This window comes from Mustelus asterias, chromosome 6, assembly GCF_964213995.1.
Source record: "Mustelus asterias chromosome 6, sMusAst1.hap1.1, whole genome shotgun sequence".
In the NCBI taxonomy this organism is placed as follows: Eukaryota; Metazoa; Chordata; class Chondrichthyes; order Carcharhiniformes; family Triakidae; genus Mustelus; species Mustelus asterias.
The window spans coordinates 45,218,928-45,239,114 of record NC_135806.1 but is presented as its reverse complement, the minus strand read 5'-3'; the positions used below and the strand labels follow the sequence as shown (position 1 = coordinate 45,239,114).

At 41.7% G+C, this 20,187-nt stretch overlaps 1 protein-coding gene across 1 annotated transcript in view; it reads left to right on the top strand.

Annotated features, from left to right (window-relative positions):
* LOC144494654 (sodium/potassium/calcium exchanger 2-like) overlaps positions 1-20,187 on the top strand; it is a 285,657-nt gene that overhangs the window by 52,991 nt on the left and 212,479 nt on the right. Inside the window, exon 2 of the mRNA XM_078213857.1 lies at positions 14,790-14,828. Within this exon, the coding sequence (XP_078069983.1) occupies positions 14,790-14,828 (39 nt within the window). The remainder of the gene's footprint in view (positions 1-14,789; positions 14,829-20,187) is intronic.

Below are 20,187 nucleotides of genomic sequence, written 5' to 3'. Positions count from 1 at the left end.
CTTTTGTTGAACCAGGAAAATACATTTTGCCAGACTTAGTCATCTAAGCTGTATTGCGTGGTAACTATCAGCTGGATGTGACTTCTAGAGTTATTAAATTGGATGTTTGGGTAAAGGGTTGTCTCAGTGAGTTTTGAGAACATGGGGATATTTTGGGAACAAGAAGCAATTTCGGATAAAACAGTGTATTTAGTTCATCTATTTAAATGTCAGTGTGTATTAATCTTTCTTGTATATTCTTTTACTTTAATATTCTTCATTAGTTATTTACACACTGACTGGACTGGTTCATAGTTCCTCAACATTATTCCAAACTAATATACACCACTAAGAACCAGTGTTTCAAGTTATCCTTCGGGATTTTGAGTCACTCACACAGGTAACGTCAGTGGGGTTAACACCATCTGACGTACTAATACATAGAACATAGAACAGAACAGGCCCTTCGGCCCACGATGTTGTGCCGAGCTTTATCTGAAACCAAGATCAAGCTATCCCACTCCCTATCATTCTGGTGTGCTCCATGTGCCTATCCAATAACCACTTAAAGGTTCTTAAAGTGTCTGACTCCACTATCACTGCAGGCAGTCCATTCCACACCCCAACCACTCTCTGCGTAAAGAACCTACCTCTGATATCCTTCCTGTATCTCCCACCACGAACCCTATAGTTATGCCCCCTTGTAATAGCTCCATCCAGCTGAGGAAATAGTCTTTGAACGTTCACTCTATTTATCCCCTTCATCATTTTATAAACCTCTATTAAGTCTCCCCTCAGCCTCCTCCGCTCCAGAGAGAACAGCCCTAGCTCCCTCAACCTTTCCTCATAAGACCTACCCTCCAAATCAGGCAGCATCCTGGTAAATCTCCTCTGCACTCTTTCCAGCGCTTCCACATCCTCCTTATAGACATTTAATTAATTGACTATTCATGTTGAACTCATTTTGGAGATTTTAAGTTAAGGGGGGAAAGGAATGTTATCCATTTGTCCTACTGGCTCATTGTGGGAATCGTATGCAAACGGAAGTGATGTTATTAGATGCAGAGTGGGATACGGAGAGAAGCCGCAGCCATGGAAGAGATCTCAACACCACAAATAAAGATTGTTCATTTTTAACCCAGTGCTTTCCAAGTGTCATGTCTCAAAATACAAAACACCACCACCTCACTCCAAACAAAGGGTTGATCCTGGTCTGTTTTTGCTGGAACTAGATGTGGTCCTAGCAGTGGCTACTACACCTGGTGGCAGCGCTGGTATAGACCTACCAGCTGATCAGATTGGATGGCAGCTCTTTGAGGTGGGATTTCCTCTCGAGTATAGGAAGTCTTGCCACAAGCCAATGAAAGCTCTCAGAAGTGATAAATAGCTGAGGGACAGCTGGCATCCCTGCCCTTGTGTGTGCACTATCCTAATAATTAAATGTTACCACTGAAAAAGCTTTGCAACATGTAACTTCAAGTTTGACCTTCGCTTCCATCATGCATCTGCAATCCTTGATTTGCCTTCTGCACAATATGAAACAAAAACAGCTCCATTTGAGAAAAATATACAGTGTGTCACGTAAAAACGTGTTATGGGTAGCAGGGAATTTTTTTCTATTAAATTGTTTTGATCTCCTTTGGGCAGTTGACATCATCAGGCCACTGCACTGAATTCCAGCCTTGCATTTCTCTGCCAGATATAAATGTCACAAGTAAGGCTTACATTAACACTGCAATGAAGTCACTGTGAAATTCCCCTCATCGCCACAGTCCGGCGCCTGTAAAGGTCACTGCACCAAACCACGTCTTTCAGACTGTGGGAGGAAACCAGAACACCTGGAGGAAACCCACGCAGACAGGGGGAGAATGTGCAAACTCCACACAGGCAGTGACGTAAGCCGGGAATCGAATCCAGGTCCCTGGCGCTGTAAAGCAGTTGTGCCATCGTGTACTAATATATAGTATATTTACTATAGAAAAGAAGGGAAAGGGATATTTTAGCAATAGGTTAAAACTATTAAGTCCATCTTTGATTGTTTTCAAACTGACTACATCACCACCTTTTGTCCCTTTTCTCTTTAAAAATACATTATTTCTCCTGAGTCCAATTATGCTATCCGGTTCAGTGATTTTTCTAATTATTTATGTTTAAAAATGTGTTGATCTTTGTGTTGTTCAATAACGAGGTGTCATCCTGCTTCCCATCTTACTCCACCCTTCTGATTTTAATGTGGACCGGACTTCCCTGCATTGAATCCCTTTACCACAACATGCAATTTGTGTGGCCCAATGTCTAGTGGGAAAGGCACTATTTAGTGTAAACGTTCGTCAAATAAGCCAGAAAATCACTCTACTAATTCCTGGATTCTCCTCCATTAGCTGATCTCGGCTGGGCCTAGCCTTGGTTTGGGCCAGCATGCTTTGCAAAATGCATACTGGGAAGACAAATGACTATGCGGAGATTAAATGATAGCGTTCACTTCAGTTGTTCAGTCCTTTTATGATTAAAGATGCTCACTCCTCAAGATTTGTACGTGTAAATGGCCACCTGGATAAATACACTGGCATCATTGCTGTACTGTAACAATATCTCCTGCAAGAAATCAATGCCTTCAATCAGAAAATTTGGGACGAAGTGTTCCCTTTTTAAGGGTAAAACGGTTCTGAGTTGTTTTGCATGGTTTTAAGATCTGCCTGAAACTCAAGTGAAAACTCCATTCTCTGGTGTTGCTCCCTTCACAGAACCATGACTAGGTCAACATTGCAACTTGCAAGAAGGTTCAGCCAAATTTCAAGCAGTAACTGACATTGCTGTTCATGTGTATATACAAACCTCTATGCTGCACAATAGTTGCCAGTGACACATCCTGGTATCTGGCCCTCTGCTGACACTGACCATGAGAATATCCCTTGGATGTTCTTGGGTAGGTTCTTCAGGGCCTACAGAAATTGTGAATGCTTCCCATTTGGATCTCTAACTGTAGATCACTCTAGCATATAATAAAGAGTCATTTGGAAGTTGGACAGAATTCTCCCAAGCCCCCAACTACAGGCTTGATGATGGGTGTGAATGGAGAATATAGTGAGGGGCTAGAAATCAGTTTCACACTGATGTGAAATTTACATCGGGATATTCTGCTGGTGCCCACCATGGCATGGCAGAAAACCCGTCAGAAGCCAGAATGCACCTCATTTGTATCCCGCTAATGGGATGCAGCTCAAGAAGACCTGACCTCGCATGCCATCTTCCCCATGATGTCAGCAGAAAAACACACTGGCATGAAAGGTGTTTGGAACAGCATGGCGGGCAGATGTCAAAACTCTCCTGAACAATGTCAGGGACAGCCTCCGGAGGGTTCAGGATGAAAGCTGGTGACCCTGGAACAACATTGAAGGAGGCCGGAGTGCATGTGCAGGTGGATCTCCCAGATTAGGTGTCCTAGTGGGGATCCATTTTCTAGCCACTGTGTCCATGGAGAACCACCTTTGCTCTCAGGCGGTACATCTTCCGGTCTCCTGAGTGCTCTCGGAAGATCTCTCCCAATTTTCAGGAGGTCCACTTTCTTACTTCAATACTGCTTCAGTGATTTTGGGCGCCTTGTCAATATGACACCTAGACATGACGATGGACTATGCACCATCCAGACCTTCCCTGCCACAGAACAGTGTGAACCACTCAGTACATAATTAATGAGGTCAGAGCCAGAGGACTTTTGCAGGTTTTCCCACCAGCCTTTGCAGGAACACTCCCATGTTCTTGCCCCTGCCGTGGACTTCATAAAATGGGAGAATTCTGCCTGTTAAGTCTGAATCTCTGCTGCCAGATCAGCCAGGTTTCTCCATTACTTCCTGTTTTTATTTCTGATCACCCTGGCATGCCTCTTGTATGGTAATGTGAAATATAACATGGTGTGATTGAGGTGTCTCTCCCTGCACAGTGATTAGTTAGGCCTTCATATGTCATAGTGATGCCATTCTGCCAGTCTCATGATTATCAATGCAAGGTATTGTACTCTTTTTTTGCAGAGGGTATGTTAACATTTCTCAAAAGGAGGCCATTCAGCTCGTCATATTTGTACTGGCTGGTCCCGCTCCCCTGCCCTTACCTTTATAACCTTGAAAGGTTTTTCCTTCAGATATTTACTCAATTTCCATTTGAAAGCCATGATTGGGTCTACTTCCACTAGATTTCTTTAGGCAGTGCATTCCAGATTGTAACCATAAAAAAATGTTTCCACCTATCGCCTTTGGTTCTATTGCCAATCCCTTAAATCAGTGTCCTCTGATTCTTCTTTCCAAAATGAGAACAATTTCTCCCCATCTACTCTGGCCAAACCGTTCATCCATTTTAACACTCCTTTCAAATCTCCTCTCCTTTTTTAAAGAGAACAGCCCCAGCCTCTGCAAATTATTCATAACTGAAGTCCCTGATTCACTTTTGTGTCCACATTGTTCCTAGTGTTACGACGTGGAGATGATGTTTCCCTCTGCACGATTTTGGAAAAAACCCCCCCCCCAAAGGCATATACCCCCCCCCCCCCCCCCCCCCAAAGGGATATACCTCTCCTCGTAATCTTAAGTGTTTGTGAGATAGTAGGAAGCTATTGGTTTTGCTGAATTGAAGCAGGATCTGTCACTCTCTATCATGAACAATTAACAGGTCTTTATTTTTTAGATCTGGTGACAACCTGATTAAAACAATTAACAAACTGAATAAACTCCCCAATAGAATGCTGTCCAAATTACAAGATTCATTCAGGAATAATGAAATAAATCATTAGAGTATAGTCACTCTCAAATAATATAATACCAGGTGTCTGTTGAAACTTTCTTCTGATGCTTCGGTCTGGAATACTTTGAGTTGGTTTCTCCTTCTATTTAGATGGTGATTTGATGAAGCTTTATATTAAAACTGCAGTATTTCATATGAGAGCCTCGCCTACCCTCTTCCCCAAGAGGTAGTAAGCATATTCTAACTGTCATCTCCCCATAACCCTGATTCCCTTACTGATTAAATATCTGTCTATCTCAGCCTTGAACATATCTCTACAGCTCTCTGCAGTAAAAAAAAATCAGTAAGAAGTTTAACAACACCAGGTTAAAGTCCAACAGGTTTATTTGGTAGCAAAAGCCACACAAGCTTTCGAGGCTCTGAGCCCCTTCTCCCACCTGAAGAAGGGGCTCAGAGCCTCGAAAGCTTGTGTGGCTTTTGCTACCAAATAAACCTGTTGGACTTTAACCTGGTGTTGTTAAACTTCTTACTGTGTTTACCCCAGTCCAACGCCGGCATCTCCACATCATAAAAAAAAATCCACAGATTCACTACATTCTGAGAGAAGAAATTTCTCCTCGTCTCTGTGACCCCTTATTCTGAGATTATACCCTCTAGTCCCAGCTTCTCCCACAAGGGGAAAACAGCCTCTCAGCATCTACCCTGCCAAGGCCCTGAGAATCCTAATCTGTCTCGATAAGGTCGCTTCTCATTCTTCTAAAGTCCAATGAGTACAGACCCAACATACTCGACCTCTCCTCATCAAAAAAAATCCCTCCATACCTGGGATCAACATAGTGAACCTTCTCTGGATTGCCTCCAATGCCAGTATATCTTTCCTCAGATAAGGAGAGAGATCTCATCCCACTAAAATTGGCCCTGTCCGGAAAAAGATTAATTTTGCCCTGGATAGTTCCTTTCTAATTTAAACCTGTATTGACACTGGGCCCACTTCAGAACCAGATCCAGCAATACCTCCTTCCTTGCTGGGTTAGAAGCATTCTGATCTGCGCTTACTCATGAGTACACTTCAGAAAAATTTTCCCCTTCTCTATCAGGTGAGCCAATCACTATTAATAAACCATAGGATGTCAATAAATAAACAGGGGCCAATTTAAAAAAAACTGGTGTGTCAGCACTAAATGAGATTTTACGGGAACGGTTTTTAAGACTTCAAAATCACTTGAATACTCTTCTTCCTAATGATCTGTATGAGATGTTCTTTCCATTAGCATATTGTAAACTTTATTTTCTGACATGATTATGGGATGGAAAGTAATTTCCTCTTTTTTTACTTGGTTATACAAAATAAGCTTCTGTCTGTTTCGAGTTTGTGCTGGAACCACCCATCCCACCCCACCTTCAAAATCTGGTTCAAAGTAGATGTGGAGTTGCAGGTTTCCAGACACCAGCAGATGGGCACAAGGCATCTCATGTCTGAGTATCCCTCCTGTTCTTAATCTAAAAAGGCTAAATAGAAGATTCCCAATAGGAAACCCATCGGCTTTAGTAATGATCTTGAAACTTAAAACTAAACTCTTGGGAGCCTAAGTTCCAGCAGGAAAACAACAAGAAGAGCATCAACAAATAGTTGAAATGCATTTAGACTTTAATGTGTCCGTGTCATTTAAATTAACATCACTGCATATTTATATGTAGTTATAATTATGAGGTTTGTAAGATTATCATGTTTTACGACCATTTTAGGGTAAATGAAGATGGGTCATATAACCTGTTCTGATTGTAAACTTGGGTTGTTTGATTATTCGAGATCAAAAAAGGCTTGGTTCATTTTACTGAGAAGAAAAGGCAAGGTATCTTGCAGTTTCTTTTCAGTAAATCTTGGAGCGATTCAAGGTAGACCCTTGAATTTCCCCAAATCCGAGAGAGATCCCAGATTGTAAACCATTGTGCTGTGAGCTGTTCATTTACTTCCAAGGTGAAAGGGTCTGGGTGACAAGGGTGGAGGATATCATTTTTGAGATCAGGTTACAGGCTTCCCTAAAAAAAAATCAATGAATAGCCCAGATAGGCAGTGGAAGGTTGATATGGTTAGCAGGGATAAAAGGTTGCTTGCCTTTTGTGAGCTACCACAGCCAGATGCGTGACAGAGAAGATCTCTAGTCTTCAACCAACTGAGGATTCCAGGAGATTTGTTCTGGCATGACGAGGGAAGAAGAATCATTGGAACAGGCTTTACTACTAGTGGTGGACTTTTTTAAAATGGTCACTTGAGGTTGCTAGTGAGCAAAGCTGGAACACTGGAACCCAGTGCAAACTGGAAGCAACTGTGGACTGTTTACTGAAAGGACTGAAATTCCATAGAGATCAAGATGTGTGATTAGTATAAAAGGAAAATGTTCCTGTTTGTCATTGAAGGTACAAGTTATCTACAAAAAGAAAATTGCATTTAGTCACTGGTGCTTTTAGTAACTGGAAGTTCAAAATCTCTTTTTAAAAGCTATCATCTCTATGGAGATCATATATTTATTACTGGCTTGCTATGAATCAAACAGGTTAGGCTACTTCATTATATTCAGAGGTCTTCATTTAAGAGTGAGAGTAATTGAGATAATTCTATACTTGTGTGTTATTCTGTAAGCTTTCTCAAGATATGGTTTTTGATTCTTGAGTGTGTCAGCATTTGGTTGATACTTCACGTGAAATTGACAAGGTAGTGTGCAGAAATGAATCTCACACCAGTCGTGCACCCAACTGAGTTCACCTTTCTACTTCCGTCAATGAAAAGTCAGGCAAGGTGTATAATCAGCAGCTTTTTTTACACCTCCCCCAACCCTCACCACATATTTTCTGCAGCCAGCTGTGTGGTAAGAGCCTTTAGCGCAACGGTGTGTAAATGTACCTTTGCCACACTGTAGTGCAGTACTTGGCCTGATGATGCATGACCATTCTTTAAGGATACTGATAGTACGCGAGATCAGGACTCAAGTTACAATATAGCTCTTCACATCTTCGGCACTCAAACTTTGTGATCTTCAAATAATGGTGGATTACAATAAAATGAACAAACTACATGGATGGAAAACATTACTGTGCATAATTTGATGCATGTGGTTCTGGACTGGCTGTGCATTGATGAAGTGGAACCTTTTTCTGATGCGAAGGCAGTAGCATTGGTAATAGCTCTGCACTTTAAGGAACCCAGCCAGAAAACACACTTTTCTATTTGCAGTGGCAAATTGATAAATTGGATAACTGAACAAGTCATGGATTTGTAGCCATCATATTACAACTGTGCATTGCAGGTTAGCGGAGTTGGCTGATTAGTTCCTGCAGTTGTTTTGAATGACCCACATTGCGGTCACCTTGACTGTGACTGATGGAACTGTCTCTGTTGATGAAGTTGAGACGATTTTGACTGCAGAAATCTGCAAGCTTCAGTGAGAGCCTCATTTGGAAAACCACAGGCTTGCAATCTGGTTTCTTATCTCCAGTATGGATGTCAGGGACATTGTAAGGATAGCCCTTGTTGATCTCCTCAGGTGTAAACACCTGTCTGGCAACCTGTCAATCCTTTTCCCCTTCTTGAATGCAGCAGGTTGTCCAAAAAGATATTATTGTCTTACTCGAAAGTCAGGTTAGATATTTATACTTTTCCTCCCTTAAAAACAGATGGGCAGGCACGCAGTTAAAAATAAGTCAGTTATTTACATGCTTGGATCCTGACTAACTTGCAGGTGGAGAAGTCTGAGGCAATGAGGCAGTAGCCACGCTACTTTATGAAAACTGGTGTCTTATTCTGTCAATAAGACCCATCTATTTTTTAAACAGGTTGTTAAATGGGAAGGCTTTCTCCAAAGTAGATCTTGGCTTGCCTGAGGACTGAACAGACCTTTCAAGCAAGGCTAAATTCTAGGAGTGTCCCTCTGTGCCCCACTAAAGAAGATTGTGGCCTCGTGTGCCATCCTTTTTCTCCCACAAGACCCTCTAAAATTCCTCACGTACCACTTGCCGGGCAGGTGAGAAGAAGCTCTCCCTGCACCCCTTCTCTCGCCTCCCGTCCACCAGCAACCAATCTGCATCAATAGGGCTCACATCTCCAGGGAATGGGTTCAATTCTGGCCTTGGGTCACTGTCTGTGTGGAGTTTGCATGTTCTCTCAGTGTCTGTGTGGGTTTCCTCCGTGTGCTTCGGTTTCCTTCCACAGTCCAAAGATGTGCAGGTTCGGTGGATTGGCCATGCTAAATTGCCCCTTAGTGTCCCAAGATGTGTAGGTTAGATGGATTATCCTCTGGAACTGTAGTTACAGGGATAGGGTGGGGGGAAAAGGGCCTGGGTAACACACTCTGTCAGAGAGTCAGTGCAGACTCGATGGGCTGAATGGCCTCTTCTGCTCTGTAGGGGTTCTATGACCTTGTTCACATCCATTCTGGGTGGGATGTGGACCTACTATATTCAAATGAGGCTGGGAAGGAATTTAACTAGCCACTGTTACTTCCTGCCTGAAACATACTCAAAAGTAAAAGTCCACAATGTTGTCTGCACCTTGAGGAAATGGACATAGATAGCAAATGTGAAGCAGCTTTGGGAAGCTTTCAGTTAGTTTTATTAACTTCTCAATCAACAGCAATAACATAACCAGGAAACAGCAGGTTGCTGATTTCTCTGCAGCTATATGACTAACAAAGATGCTTCCTCTGGCATACACTTTTTTATATGCAACCACAGTGCTGTTCAGATACTTTAAATATAAATAGAAAATGCAGAAATTTTCATTGTCAGGTAGCTGCAGTAGAGTGCTATTAGTTAGATTTTTTTGAAGAGTAAAGAAAATGGGTATTTTCAAGTTGGCTGGCTGTAATCAGTGGAGTGTTGCAAAGATCAATACTGGGACATCAGCTCATTGCAGTCTTTGTGGATAACTTGAAGGAAGGGACCGAATAATGCATCTAAGTTTGCTGATGATTCAGAGCTGGGAATGCAAGCTATGAGGCGGACACAGGCTACAAAGAGATGGAGACCAATTACGTGGATGGGCAACAAGATAGCAGATGGAGTGTAACGTGGTGTTTGAAGTTATTCACCAACCTGCCAAGTTGATAATGCCCATTTACCCCCACTCCCTGCGTTGCAGATTTGTGCCGTTTTTTTTTCAATTTGATGTCTTCCTTAACTTTGGTTATTTCGTCAAAGGTGATGCATCTTTCTCAGAGTCTTTCTTTCTCACAGGGATAAATCTTTCGTTGAAAGTTATTACATATCTGCCACTGCATATTCACTGTTGGACCTTTTAACCTAGTTTCCCAGTACACTTCAGCCTACATCTGTCTTTATACCCTGATAATTGAGTTTAAAACACTAGTCTTAGAGAGACACTTCTCACCTTCAAACTAAATATAAAATTCCATCATGTTATAATAGCTGTTGCCTAGAGGCTCCTTTTACTGTGAGGTTATTAATTTAATTCTGTCTCGTTATACATTACCAAGTCTAGAATAGGCTGCTGCCTGGCTGGTGTGAGAACTTATTGTTCTAAGACATTGCCCTGAATATATTCTGTGAACTCATTATCCAAGCTACCTTTGCCAATCTGATTCATGGCAGCTGGTGGAATTTGAAGTTCAATGAGTAAAGTTTGAAATTGAAAATTAGCCTCCGTAATGGTGACCATGAAGCTATCATTGTAATCCGATTTACTGATGTCCTGTAGGGCAGAAAATCTGCCATCCTTATCCATTCTGGCCTACATGCTTAAGTTTGAAGTTTATTTATTAGTGTCACAAGCAGGCTTACATTAACACTGCAATGAAGTTACTGTGAAAATCCCCTAGTCGTCACACTCCGCATCAGGTACACTGAGGGAGAATTTAGCGTGGCCAATGCACCTAACCAGCACGTCTTTCAGACTGTGGGAGAAAACCAGAGCACTCTGAGGACACCCACACAGACACTGGGAGAACGTGCAGACTCCACACAGACAGTAACGCAAGCCAGGAATCAAACCTGGGTCCCTGGTGCTGTGAGGCAGTAGTGCTTGCCACTGTGCTGCCCCTTGCCACCATGTTGCCCCAACATATGACTCCAGATCCACTGTAATGTGGTTGACTCTTAACTGCCCTCTGAAATAGCCCAGCAAGCTGTTCAGCTCAAGGACAATTGGGTTTGGGCAACAAATGCTGGCCTTGCAGCGATGCCCACATCTTTCAAAACAACTTTTTAAAAACACGGAAATTCAAGCAAACCATGTCTACTGATTCCTGTTATCTACCTTACTAATTACATCCTCATAAAATCTAATTAATTGGTCAAACACAAGTCCCACAGCTGCTACCTGAGCAAATGAGAGTTTCCAGCATTTTCTGTTTGTTTAAAATATCTGAATAGCACTGTGGGTGTTCAGCGCCCATAAAGAGTGGGACAGAGGAAGCTTCTTCCCTCAGGAAGAGTCTTTGTTAGTAAAATTGTATTGTTGTTTTGCTGATTTCTGTGCAGCTGTTTGGTTCTTCTCATTGATAGTAATAATAGAAAAACAGAACATTTTTTCAAAGATGTAAAGCTTGTACACTTTGGCGTCCAGAGGACTAGTGTGTACTCGTACAAGGAAAACCAAGCTAGCATGCATGGAAGCAATTTGAAAAACAGATGGCATTTTGGATTTCATTGCAAGGGGATTGGAGTACAAGAATGAAGGAGTTTTGCTACAATTGCATGTGGCTTTGAGTATGCCACAGAAATACTGTTTGCAATTTTGAATTCCGTATTTCAGGATGGAAGCCATACAGTGAACGGTCACTAAATTGGCTCATGAGAGGGTTGTCTTATGATGAGAGGCTGAGTAAATAAGTTCTATACTCAAGCTTAGAAGGGCGAGAGATGATTTTATTGAAGCGCGCACAATTCTGAAAGGGTTGACATTGAGAGGTCATTTTCTCTGGCAAGGGAGTCTAGAAAATGGGGGCACAATTTTGGGATAAGGGGTTGACTTTTTGCAACTGAGATGAGAAATTTCTTCACTCTGGGTTTTGAATCTTTGGAATTCTCTAGCCTGAATGTGTGTGGATGCTCAATTGTGGAGGTTCTATCTCTAGAGTTTGCACATGGTAAGGGGAGAAGGTGTTGGGGTAACACAAAAGTGGACCAGCGTATTGCAGAGGAAATTGTCCATTCAGAATGCTGGAAGTGGAGGGGCTGATGTTTGGTGGCACTGCAGTATTTTGCCTAGCCACCATTATTTACATTGTTTTAATGCCTCAGTATTCTGATGTGACCAATTGCCTGCTCTTTATGGAAACCACCCCGTTTTAATTACATTGAAATGGAAGTCCGACAGATGCTTATAATGGGAATATGATTTGACCCACCAGATTATTGCCTCGGCTGCCAAAATGAAAATTTACACCCAAACTTTAATGTGCTTTTTAACTGCTGATAACATTTCAGATACTCTTGTCAGTGATTTTTTTTTTTTTAATGTTTTTAAAAAGCTGTTTTTACTTTCGAGGATCTGATATCCACAATGCTTTGTAACAATCTTTAAAAAGCATTTTTACTTTCACAGCGCCAAGACCACAAAAACATTGACAAAGTAAAAATTAAATGAGGGGATCCATCTTGAATATTTTATATATTTGTTTACAGGTATTGTACACCAATTTGCATTTATATAGAGCCTTTAAGGATGAAGAACCTTGCAGTATTTCACAGAAATATACTTAGAAAAATCTCAAAAGCTGAACTGAAAGTGGAGATATTGGGTGAAGTGATGAAACATCTCTTCAAATAGAAGGTCTCCAAAGAGGAAAAGTGGATGGAGAGGAGATTGTTTTTAAGTTTATTCATTAGCGTCACTGCAATGGAGTTATTGTGAAAATCCCCTAGTCACAGCCCTTAGGTGCCTGTTCAGATACACTGAGGGAGAATTTAGCATGGCCAATGTACCTAACCAAGACATCCTCCAGACTGGGAGGAAACTAGAGCACCCGGAGGAAACCCACGCAGGCACTGGGAGAACATGCAGACTCCGCACAGACCGTGACCCAAGCCGGGAATCGAACTGGGTTCCTAGTGCTGTGAGGCAGCAGTGCTAACCACTGTGCTACCATGCCGCTCCATGAGGGATGGAGAAGAGGTGAGAATAATCCAGCTTGTGTCCTAGGCAGCTGAAAGCATGGCTGCTAATGTTGGGAAAAGGGAAGGGGTGGATGCACAGTTAAGCTTCTGGTGAGTAGTTGCCCCCAGGATATTTCTGATGGGGAACTTATCAATAGTGCTACTATTGTTGAAGGTCATAGAGGTTTACAGCCCAATGTCCATGCTGCCCTTTTTTAAAAAAAGACCCCTAAGCTAATCCCAATTGCCCACATTTGGCCCATATCCCTCCATACCCATCGTACCCATATAACTATCTAAATGCTTTTTAAAAGATAAAATTGTACCCGCCTCTACCACTACCTCTGGCAGCTTGTTCCAGACACTCACCACTCTCTCCGTGAAAGAATTGCCCCTCTGGACACTTTTGTATCTCTCCCCTCTCACCTTAAATCTATGCCCTCTAGTTTTAGACTCTCCTAACTTTGGGAAAAGATATTGGCTATCTACCTTGTCTATGCCCCTCATTATTTTATAGACCTCTGTAAGGTCAGCCTCCTACGCTCCAGAGAAAAAAGTCCGAGTCTATTCAGCCTCTCCTTATAACTCAATCCATCAAGTCCCAGTAGCATCCTAGTAAATCTTTTCTGCACTCTTTCTAATTTAATAATATCCTTTCTACAATAGGATGACTAGAATTGCACACAGTATTCCAAGTGTGGCCTTACCAATGTATTGTACAACTTTAACAAGACATCCCAACTCCTGTATTCAATGTTCTGACCGATTGAAACCAAGCATGCCGAATGCCTTCTTCACCACTCTGTCCACCTGTAACTCCACTTTCAAGGAGCTATGAACATGTACACCTAGATCTCTTTGTTCTGTAACTCTCCCCAACGCCCTACCATTAACTGAGTAAGTCCTGCCCTGATTCAATCTACCAAAATGCATCACCTCGCATTTATCTAAATTAAACTCCATCTGCCATTCGTCAGCCCACTGGCCCAATGATCAAGTTCCCATTGCAATCGGAGATAACTTTCTTCACTGTCCACTATGCCACCAATCTTGGTGTCATCTGCAAACTTACTAACCATGCCCCCTTAATTCTCCTCCAAATCATTAATATAAATGACAAATAACAGTGGGCCCAGCACCGATCACTGAGGTACACCACTGGTCACAGGCCTCCAGTTTGAAAAACAACTCTCGACAACCACCCTCTGGCTTCTGTCAAGAAGCCAATTTTGTATCCATTTAGATACCTCGCCCTGGATCCCGTGAGATTCAACCTTAGGCACCAACCTACCATGCGGTACCTTGTCAAAGGTCAGGTGATTAAGCCGTTTCCTGTTGGAAGCAGTCAATGGTTGCCATTCATGTGGTGTGAATGCTACTCACTAACCTGTATGAGCATGGGCTGTTGTATTACCAGAGAAATTGTAACTGGAGCTGACCCCTGAAGAATCATGACAAAAGACCCCCAATCAGGACTTCGTGATAGAGGAGAATCATTGACTAAGGAACTGTGGTTAAGCCAAAGGTGTTGCCCTGAAGAATGCCTGCATTGATTTTCATGGGCTTTGATGACTTGCCGGTGTTGCACCAAACAAACCGTTTGAACCCCATTAACCTTTTATTTGCTCGAGCTTCTTGGTTAAATGTTGCCTTGATGTAGAGGGAAGCTACTTTCTCTTCTGACATTCAGCTCTCAACATCCATGTCCCATTCACCAATACATGATCACTAGCCATAGTTGGTAATGCAGGCCCAGAGAAAAATATCCTCATCCAGGACTTCGTTTTATTAATCATGTGCTCTAAAAGTAGTACATGATCCCTTGGTTTAGGGATTTTGACAGAAGGTGCCTTCTACAAACACATGCCAAGATTTGTACCAATTATCATTTGTCTTTGCTGCTGTCAACTGAACCATTTGTTAAATTTCTCTCCAGAATTATTTGCCTGACGTTGACCTTTGTGGAGCCATCTAATGGAAGGGACACTCGGGATGAGATTTCTGTGGTCAGCAGTAATCAAGTGCTGAATACTTGGGTCCTCTTGACATGCTTTACTGACCTCTATCAATGTTAGGAAAGCACTTTGTGTGTAATGAGTGTAATGCTACCTCTGTCCTTCACACCAAAATTAATCTTTCAAACCCTAGCTATCAGCAAGCATTAGACTATCCCAAGTCTTTGATTCTAGTTGGGGTCTGAGATGTTCACAGAGGGTCTTGGGGAGCAGGGGAATTACTGTCAGAAAATGAAACTTTTTGGATAATTACCATGCGGATCTGCACATTAGGGCTTCTGCAGAGTCCTGACGGCATCTTCGGTCGTGAGTACAGTCTCCGCTAATCCGGAGACCAGAAGATTTGGCCCCACGCTGCAAATTTCCACAACAAATATGGATTGTGATAACAGGTCGCTATTGTCATGATATAACTCTGTTCAAAAATGTTAGAAAATCTCTTTGCACCACATTTCTCCTTTTCATATTGTGATTTGGTTCTACTACTACAGTTATTCCCTAATGCCATAAATTCTGGTATTGAAATCAGTACTGTTGTGTGGAATGCTTGATGTTCGCTGCACAGTGGAGACACTTGTGAACACATTGGCAAATTATTAACTGAAGTAATTCCAATTAATATGACAAAACAGTGTGACATTGGATTATTTACTTAGGTGCATGATAAAAATGCTAGTATTGATTTAATTGTATAATCAAAGGATGGACCGGAATATTAATGTGGGGTCAATTGTATTACATTTGTTTATTTTTGACTTGACTCCTGAGCATTGCATTACTTTACACAGAATTGAGTCATAATTTTTATTAAAAATTTCATTTCACTAAAAATACTGTGGTGAAAGATCAGTGTACAATTGACAGGACACCGTGTGTATTCAATCTGAGCCAGTAGCCAGAGTAAGGATTAGATAGTAGCAGACCAGCACAATTCTCACCCTTGCTTTGGGATGAGGAAGATGAATCTTGCAGCAGGTTGTCGATGACTGGCAATGCAATGGAGCCCACCTGGCTTTGGAAGACCTGAAAGGAAACCTCCAATTTTCTTTTAAACTCTTGAGGGTTCGGCAATACCCTTGGTTGCATTCTCTTGGGACTTTAAGATTTCCAAACCATTGCAAAGCTGACCCAAAGGAGGGTGTATAGCATTCCTGCTGCACAGTTTTGCTGTGACACTAATGATCGGAACTAATGTTGCAGGAAAAAACATATATTCCTGTTGTTTGTAATGCATTGCAACACTCCAGGGCATATTTGGGCAGATATATTGGGTATTTATGTTTTTGTTTGGAAATCCCAGAAGTGGGGTTGCATTTAAATGACTCCATGTTCAGTTTTCCTCTGCTGCCCACTCCATTTCTATTCAAAGACCTAGTGGAAAAAGCGAAGAAACTCTTTTTGCTTAATTTCTTTAAAAAAAAAACTTATTCATATCTAAGTCAATAATATTGCAGCAAAATTTAAATTTAAATCAAAACCTTTCTCGCACAGATCTTAGAAGCATTGATGTGAAGTGTTGATGTGCAATTGCCATGTGGTGTGTTGAAATAAGAGGAAATTTTGTGTTAAAAAATGAAAACTTAAATTGAGAATATATGTGATTCACAATTAATACAAATACATTTTGATTTGATTTATTATTGTCACATGTATTAGTATGCAGTGAAAAGTTTTGTTTCTTGTATGCTATGCGGACAAAGCCTACCGTACAAAGAGAAGGAAAGGAGGGAGTGCAGAATGGAGTGTTACAGTCATAGCTAGGGTGTAGAGAAAGATCGGCACGGTAGCACAGTGGTTAGCACTGCTGCTTCACAGCTCCAGGGTCCCGGGTTCGATTCCCGGCTCGGGTCACTGTCTGTGTGGAGTTTGCACATTCTCCTCGTGTCTGTGTGGGTTTCCTCCAGGTGCTCCGGTTTCCTCCCACAGTCCAAAGATGTGTGGGTTAGGTTGATTGGCCAGGTTTTTAAAAAAAGTTGCCCCTTAGAGTCCTGAGATGTGTAGGTTAGAGGGATTAGTGGGTAAATATGTGGGGGTAGGGCCTGGGTGGGATTGTGGTCGGTGCAGACTCGATGGGCCGAATGGCCTCCTTCTGCACTGTAGGGTTTCTATGACTCTATGAACATAAGGTAGGTCCATTTAAAAGTCTGATGGCAGCAGGGAAGAAGCTGTTCTTGAGTTGGTTGATACATGATCTCAGACTTTTGTATCTTTTTCCTGACAGAAGAAGATGGAAGAGAGCATGTCCGGGGTGCATGGGATCCTTGATTACGCTGGTTGCTTTTCCGAGGCAGCGGGAAGTGTAGACACAGTCTGTGAATGGGAGGCTGATTTACATGATGGATTGGGCTTCATTCATGGCCTTCTGTAGTTTCTTGCAGTCTTAGACAGAGCAGGAGTCTTACCAAGCTGTGATACATCTAGAAAGGATGCTTTCTGTGGTGCACCTGTAAAGGTTAGTGAGACCCGTAGCGGGCATGCCAAATTTCCTTGGCCTCCTGAGAAAATCGAGGCGTTTGTGGGCTTTCTTAAATATAGCATCGGCGTGGAGGGACCAGGACAGGTTGTTGGTGATCTGGGCACCTAGAAATTTGAAGCTTTCAACCATTTCCACTCCATCCCTGTTGGTGTAGACAGGGATATTGTTTTGAAACTTGCAGACCACTGGCTTTGCATATGGAGATATGGGATGGAGCATTAATGAAAGCACAGGTACACTTATCCATTTGGGTCTTATAGTGCCATTACATGCACAATTAGTACAAATAATCAGGTTGATAAAGCATATCCTGTAGTAAATCATATAAAATATTATTAATATCCTTAGGCCCCTGACATCTGTGATTCCTATAGCTTTCGCAGACTTTCTGGCAGCTCAATCCTATTCCGTGTGAGGTTTCAAATGATGCAGCCACCTACCTTGCCCACTCTACTCTGCAGTTATGTGCAAGGTTAACCTTTCAAATTGGAGCATAATATGGTCCATGGAAATTTCTTGCTACAGTACATTCTCTTTCCCGCTAAATGACATAAGCAAGCTATTTTCCACAGTTCTGCTTTCAATTATATCTTTGAGAATATCCTTGCAAAGGCTTCTCTGCATGCCTTTTGCAAATACCTTTGATAACATCAATTTTCCTTAATCTTCAAGTCTGTTCTATACTGCTGCTGTACAGAAGTTGTGTTTCTGAAGTTGTGCAGTTTCTCTCGTGAGGTCCCCTGTGACAAATTGTCAAACTTTGTCCCCAGTATAGTGAAGCAATATGTGCCTGCCTTGATCTGATCATTTCTCTGCGTGTATGAAGGGGACCATTGGCATTCCTTGATTTTTCTCTCACTGATTGATTGGAATTTCTTTGAGAACCGGATTCGGTGAGATATTCTAGTTAAGCTATCCCTCCCCAAAGGAAAAATATGAGCAGGTGTAAGGAATCAATATTAATTTGATGCGATTTAATAATTTGACCCTTTCTCTCTCTCAAAGTGCCGAATATTTCAGAATATTTGAATATTGGACTGAATCTCAAAAGATCCTGAGGTTGAATCTCACTAGGAGATTCACTCTACATTTCAGCGTTTCAGGTGGATAAAATTTACCCCATTTCAAGATGCGGTGGTGGAGGGCAGGCGGGGAAGAGAAAAGGGGATTGACAGGACTGTGATCAATGCCGCCACACCATTACAAGTAAACTGATATCAAGGTCACCTCATTAATTTCTCTCTCTCTTTTTGAAAGTTTGCTAACATTGTAATATTTGGGCATGGCAGTGTCTATTTGCAGGATGTCAACAGTGTTGCTTTTCTGTTAGATTTGTTTATATTTGGCTGATTTTGAAAAGCAAGTTGTTACTCTAGCCCCACATTGTGTTTCACAGTGTTACAAAATATTTATCAGCATATGTTGGTAAATCTTGGAACATTTAACTCATTCTGCAATACCACAACATCTGCTGTATGTGTGAAGCCAGAACTTGTGCTTGGCATCGATTTATATTAATTATCAAAGTTCAGGGATTTGTGTACACTAAGCGGGGATAGTTATTTTCTGCAAACAATTTCTCGCCAGCAGTGCTTTTTAAAGTACTGTTTATTTGTGAACAATATTTTGTCATAAACAAAAGTAATTCGTAACTTTCAGACAAAATAGAAAAATTTAATTTGAAACGCTAGAGTCAAAATGGTATCTCCATAGTCGAAATCGGCATTTTTTAAATGAATGTTAGCTTAGTTCGGCTTGAGATATATTGGTTTTGTTCCAAATTATTAAGCATAAGAAATTTATAAATGGCAGTAACATTTGTTTGGTAATTATAAATTCTCTGTCCTCTCCGTGCCCAAAGACTTTCATGGCGTTGCCAGCTGTCTCTCTGGTGGTTTTTAGCTTTCTTGGCTCCATATTGACTCACCAGTCATCTTTCATCAGTTTGTCTCTTTCCCTCCTGCCATTTCCCCTTGCTCACTGATCTCATGCCACCTCTCCTTGGTTGTTCCATCAATTGCCCTCTTTGGACCGCAATTCATCATGTGCAATGCCTAATTTTGTTGTTTATTACTTGTGTTCTCTTATTGCTCACATGCTCAACATTTGCGTTTCTTTCTTTCTGAAGTTTAGTTTATTGAATATCTCCTTCAGAGCCACATTTTGATTCTGCGAATTTATTGCTAGCTGTATCTCATTAATCTTTGCAAGAGTTGCCTGTATTAATATTGTATAGATATTTGTCTCCTGAGTACTGTTTTGCTCAGATACCTTCTTAAATTAATGCTCGTTTCTTTCACATTAGTTTCTTTGTCAGTTCTTGCAAAGAAAGGCTTGCATTAAATGCAAGTCAAAGTGCAGTGCTGCTATTTCTTCTTTAATGAACACTGGGTTTTATATTATGCTGCTACACCAGGAGTCTGCCCGACTTCCACATATTTTTCAACACACGCCTCCCCACACCCTTCTCCCTCCTATTTACCTCATCCTATTTTTCACTCCACATGACAACGCATTTAATGCCTACCTCCCACTCCATTCAACCTGGATCCTTGCCATCGTATTGAAGATGTTGTAGACAGCCTGATTAAGTTCTGCATTAGGGGCAGGAAGAGCTGCATAATGAGTGTGGCATCAAGGAGTCCGAACAAAACTGGAGTCAGTGGGAAAGGGGGAAAACTCTCCGCTGGTTGGAATCATACCCAGCATAAAGGAAACTGGTTGTGGTGGTTGGAGGTCAACCATCTCAATTCCAGGACATCACTGCAGGAGTTCCTCAGGATAGGCCCAAACCTCCTCAACTGTTTCATCAACAACCAAGTTTTTGATTTGATTTATTATTGTCACATGTATTAGTATACAGTGAGAAGTATT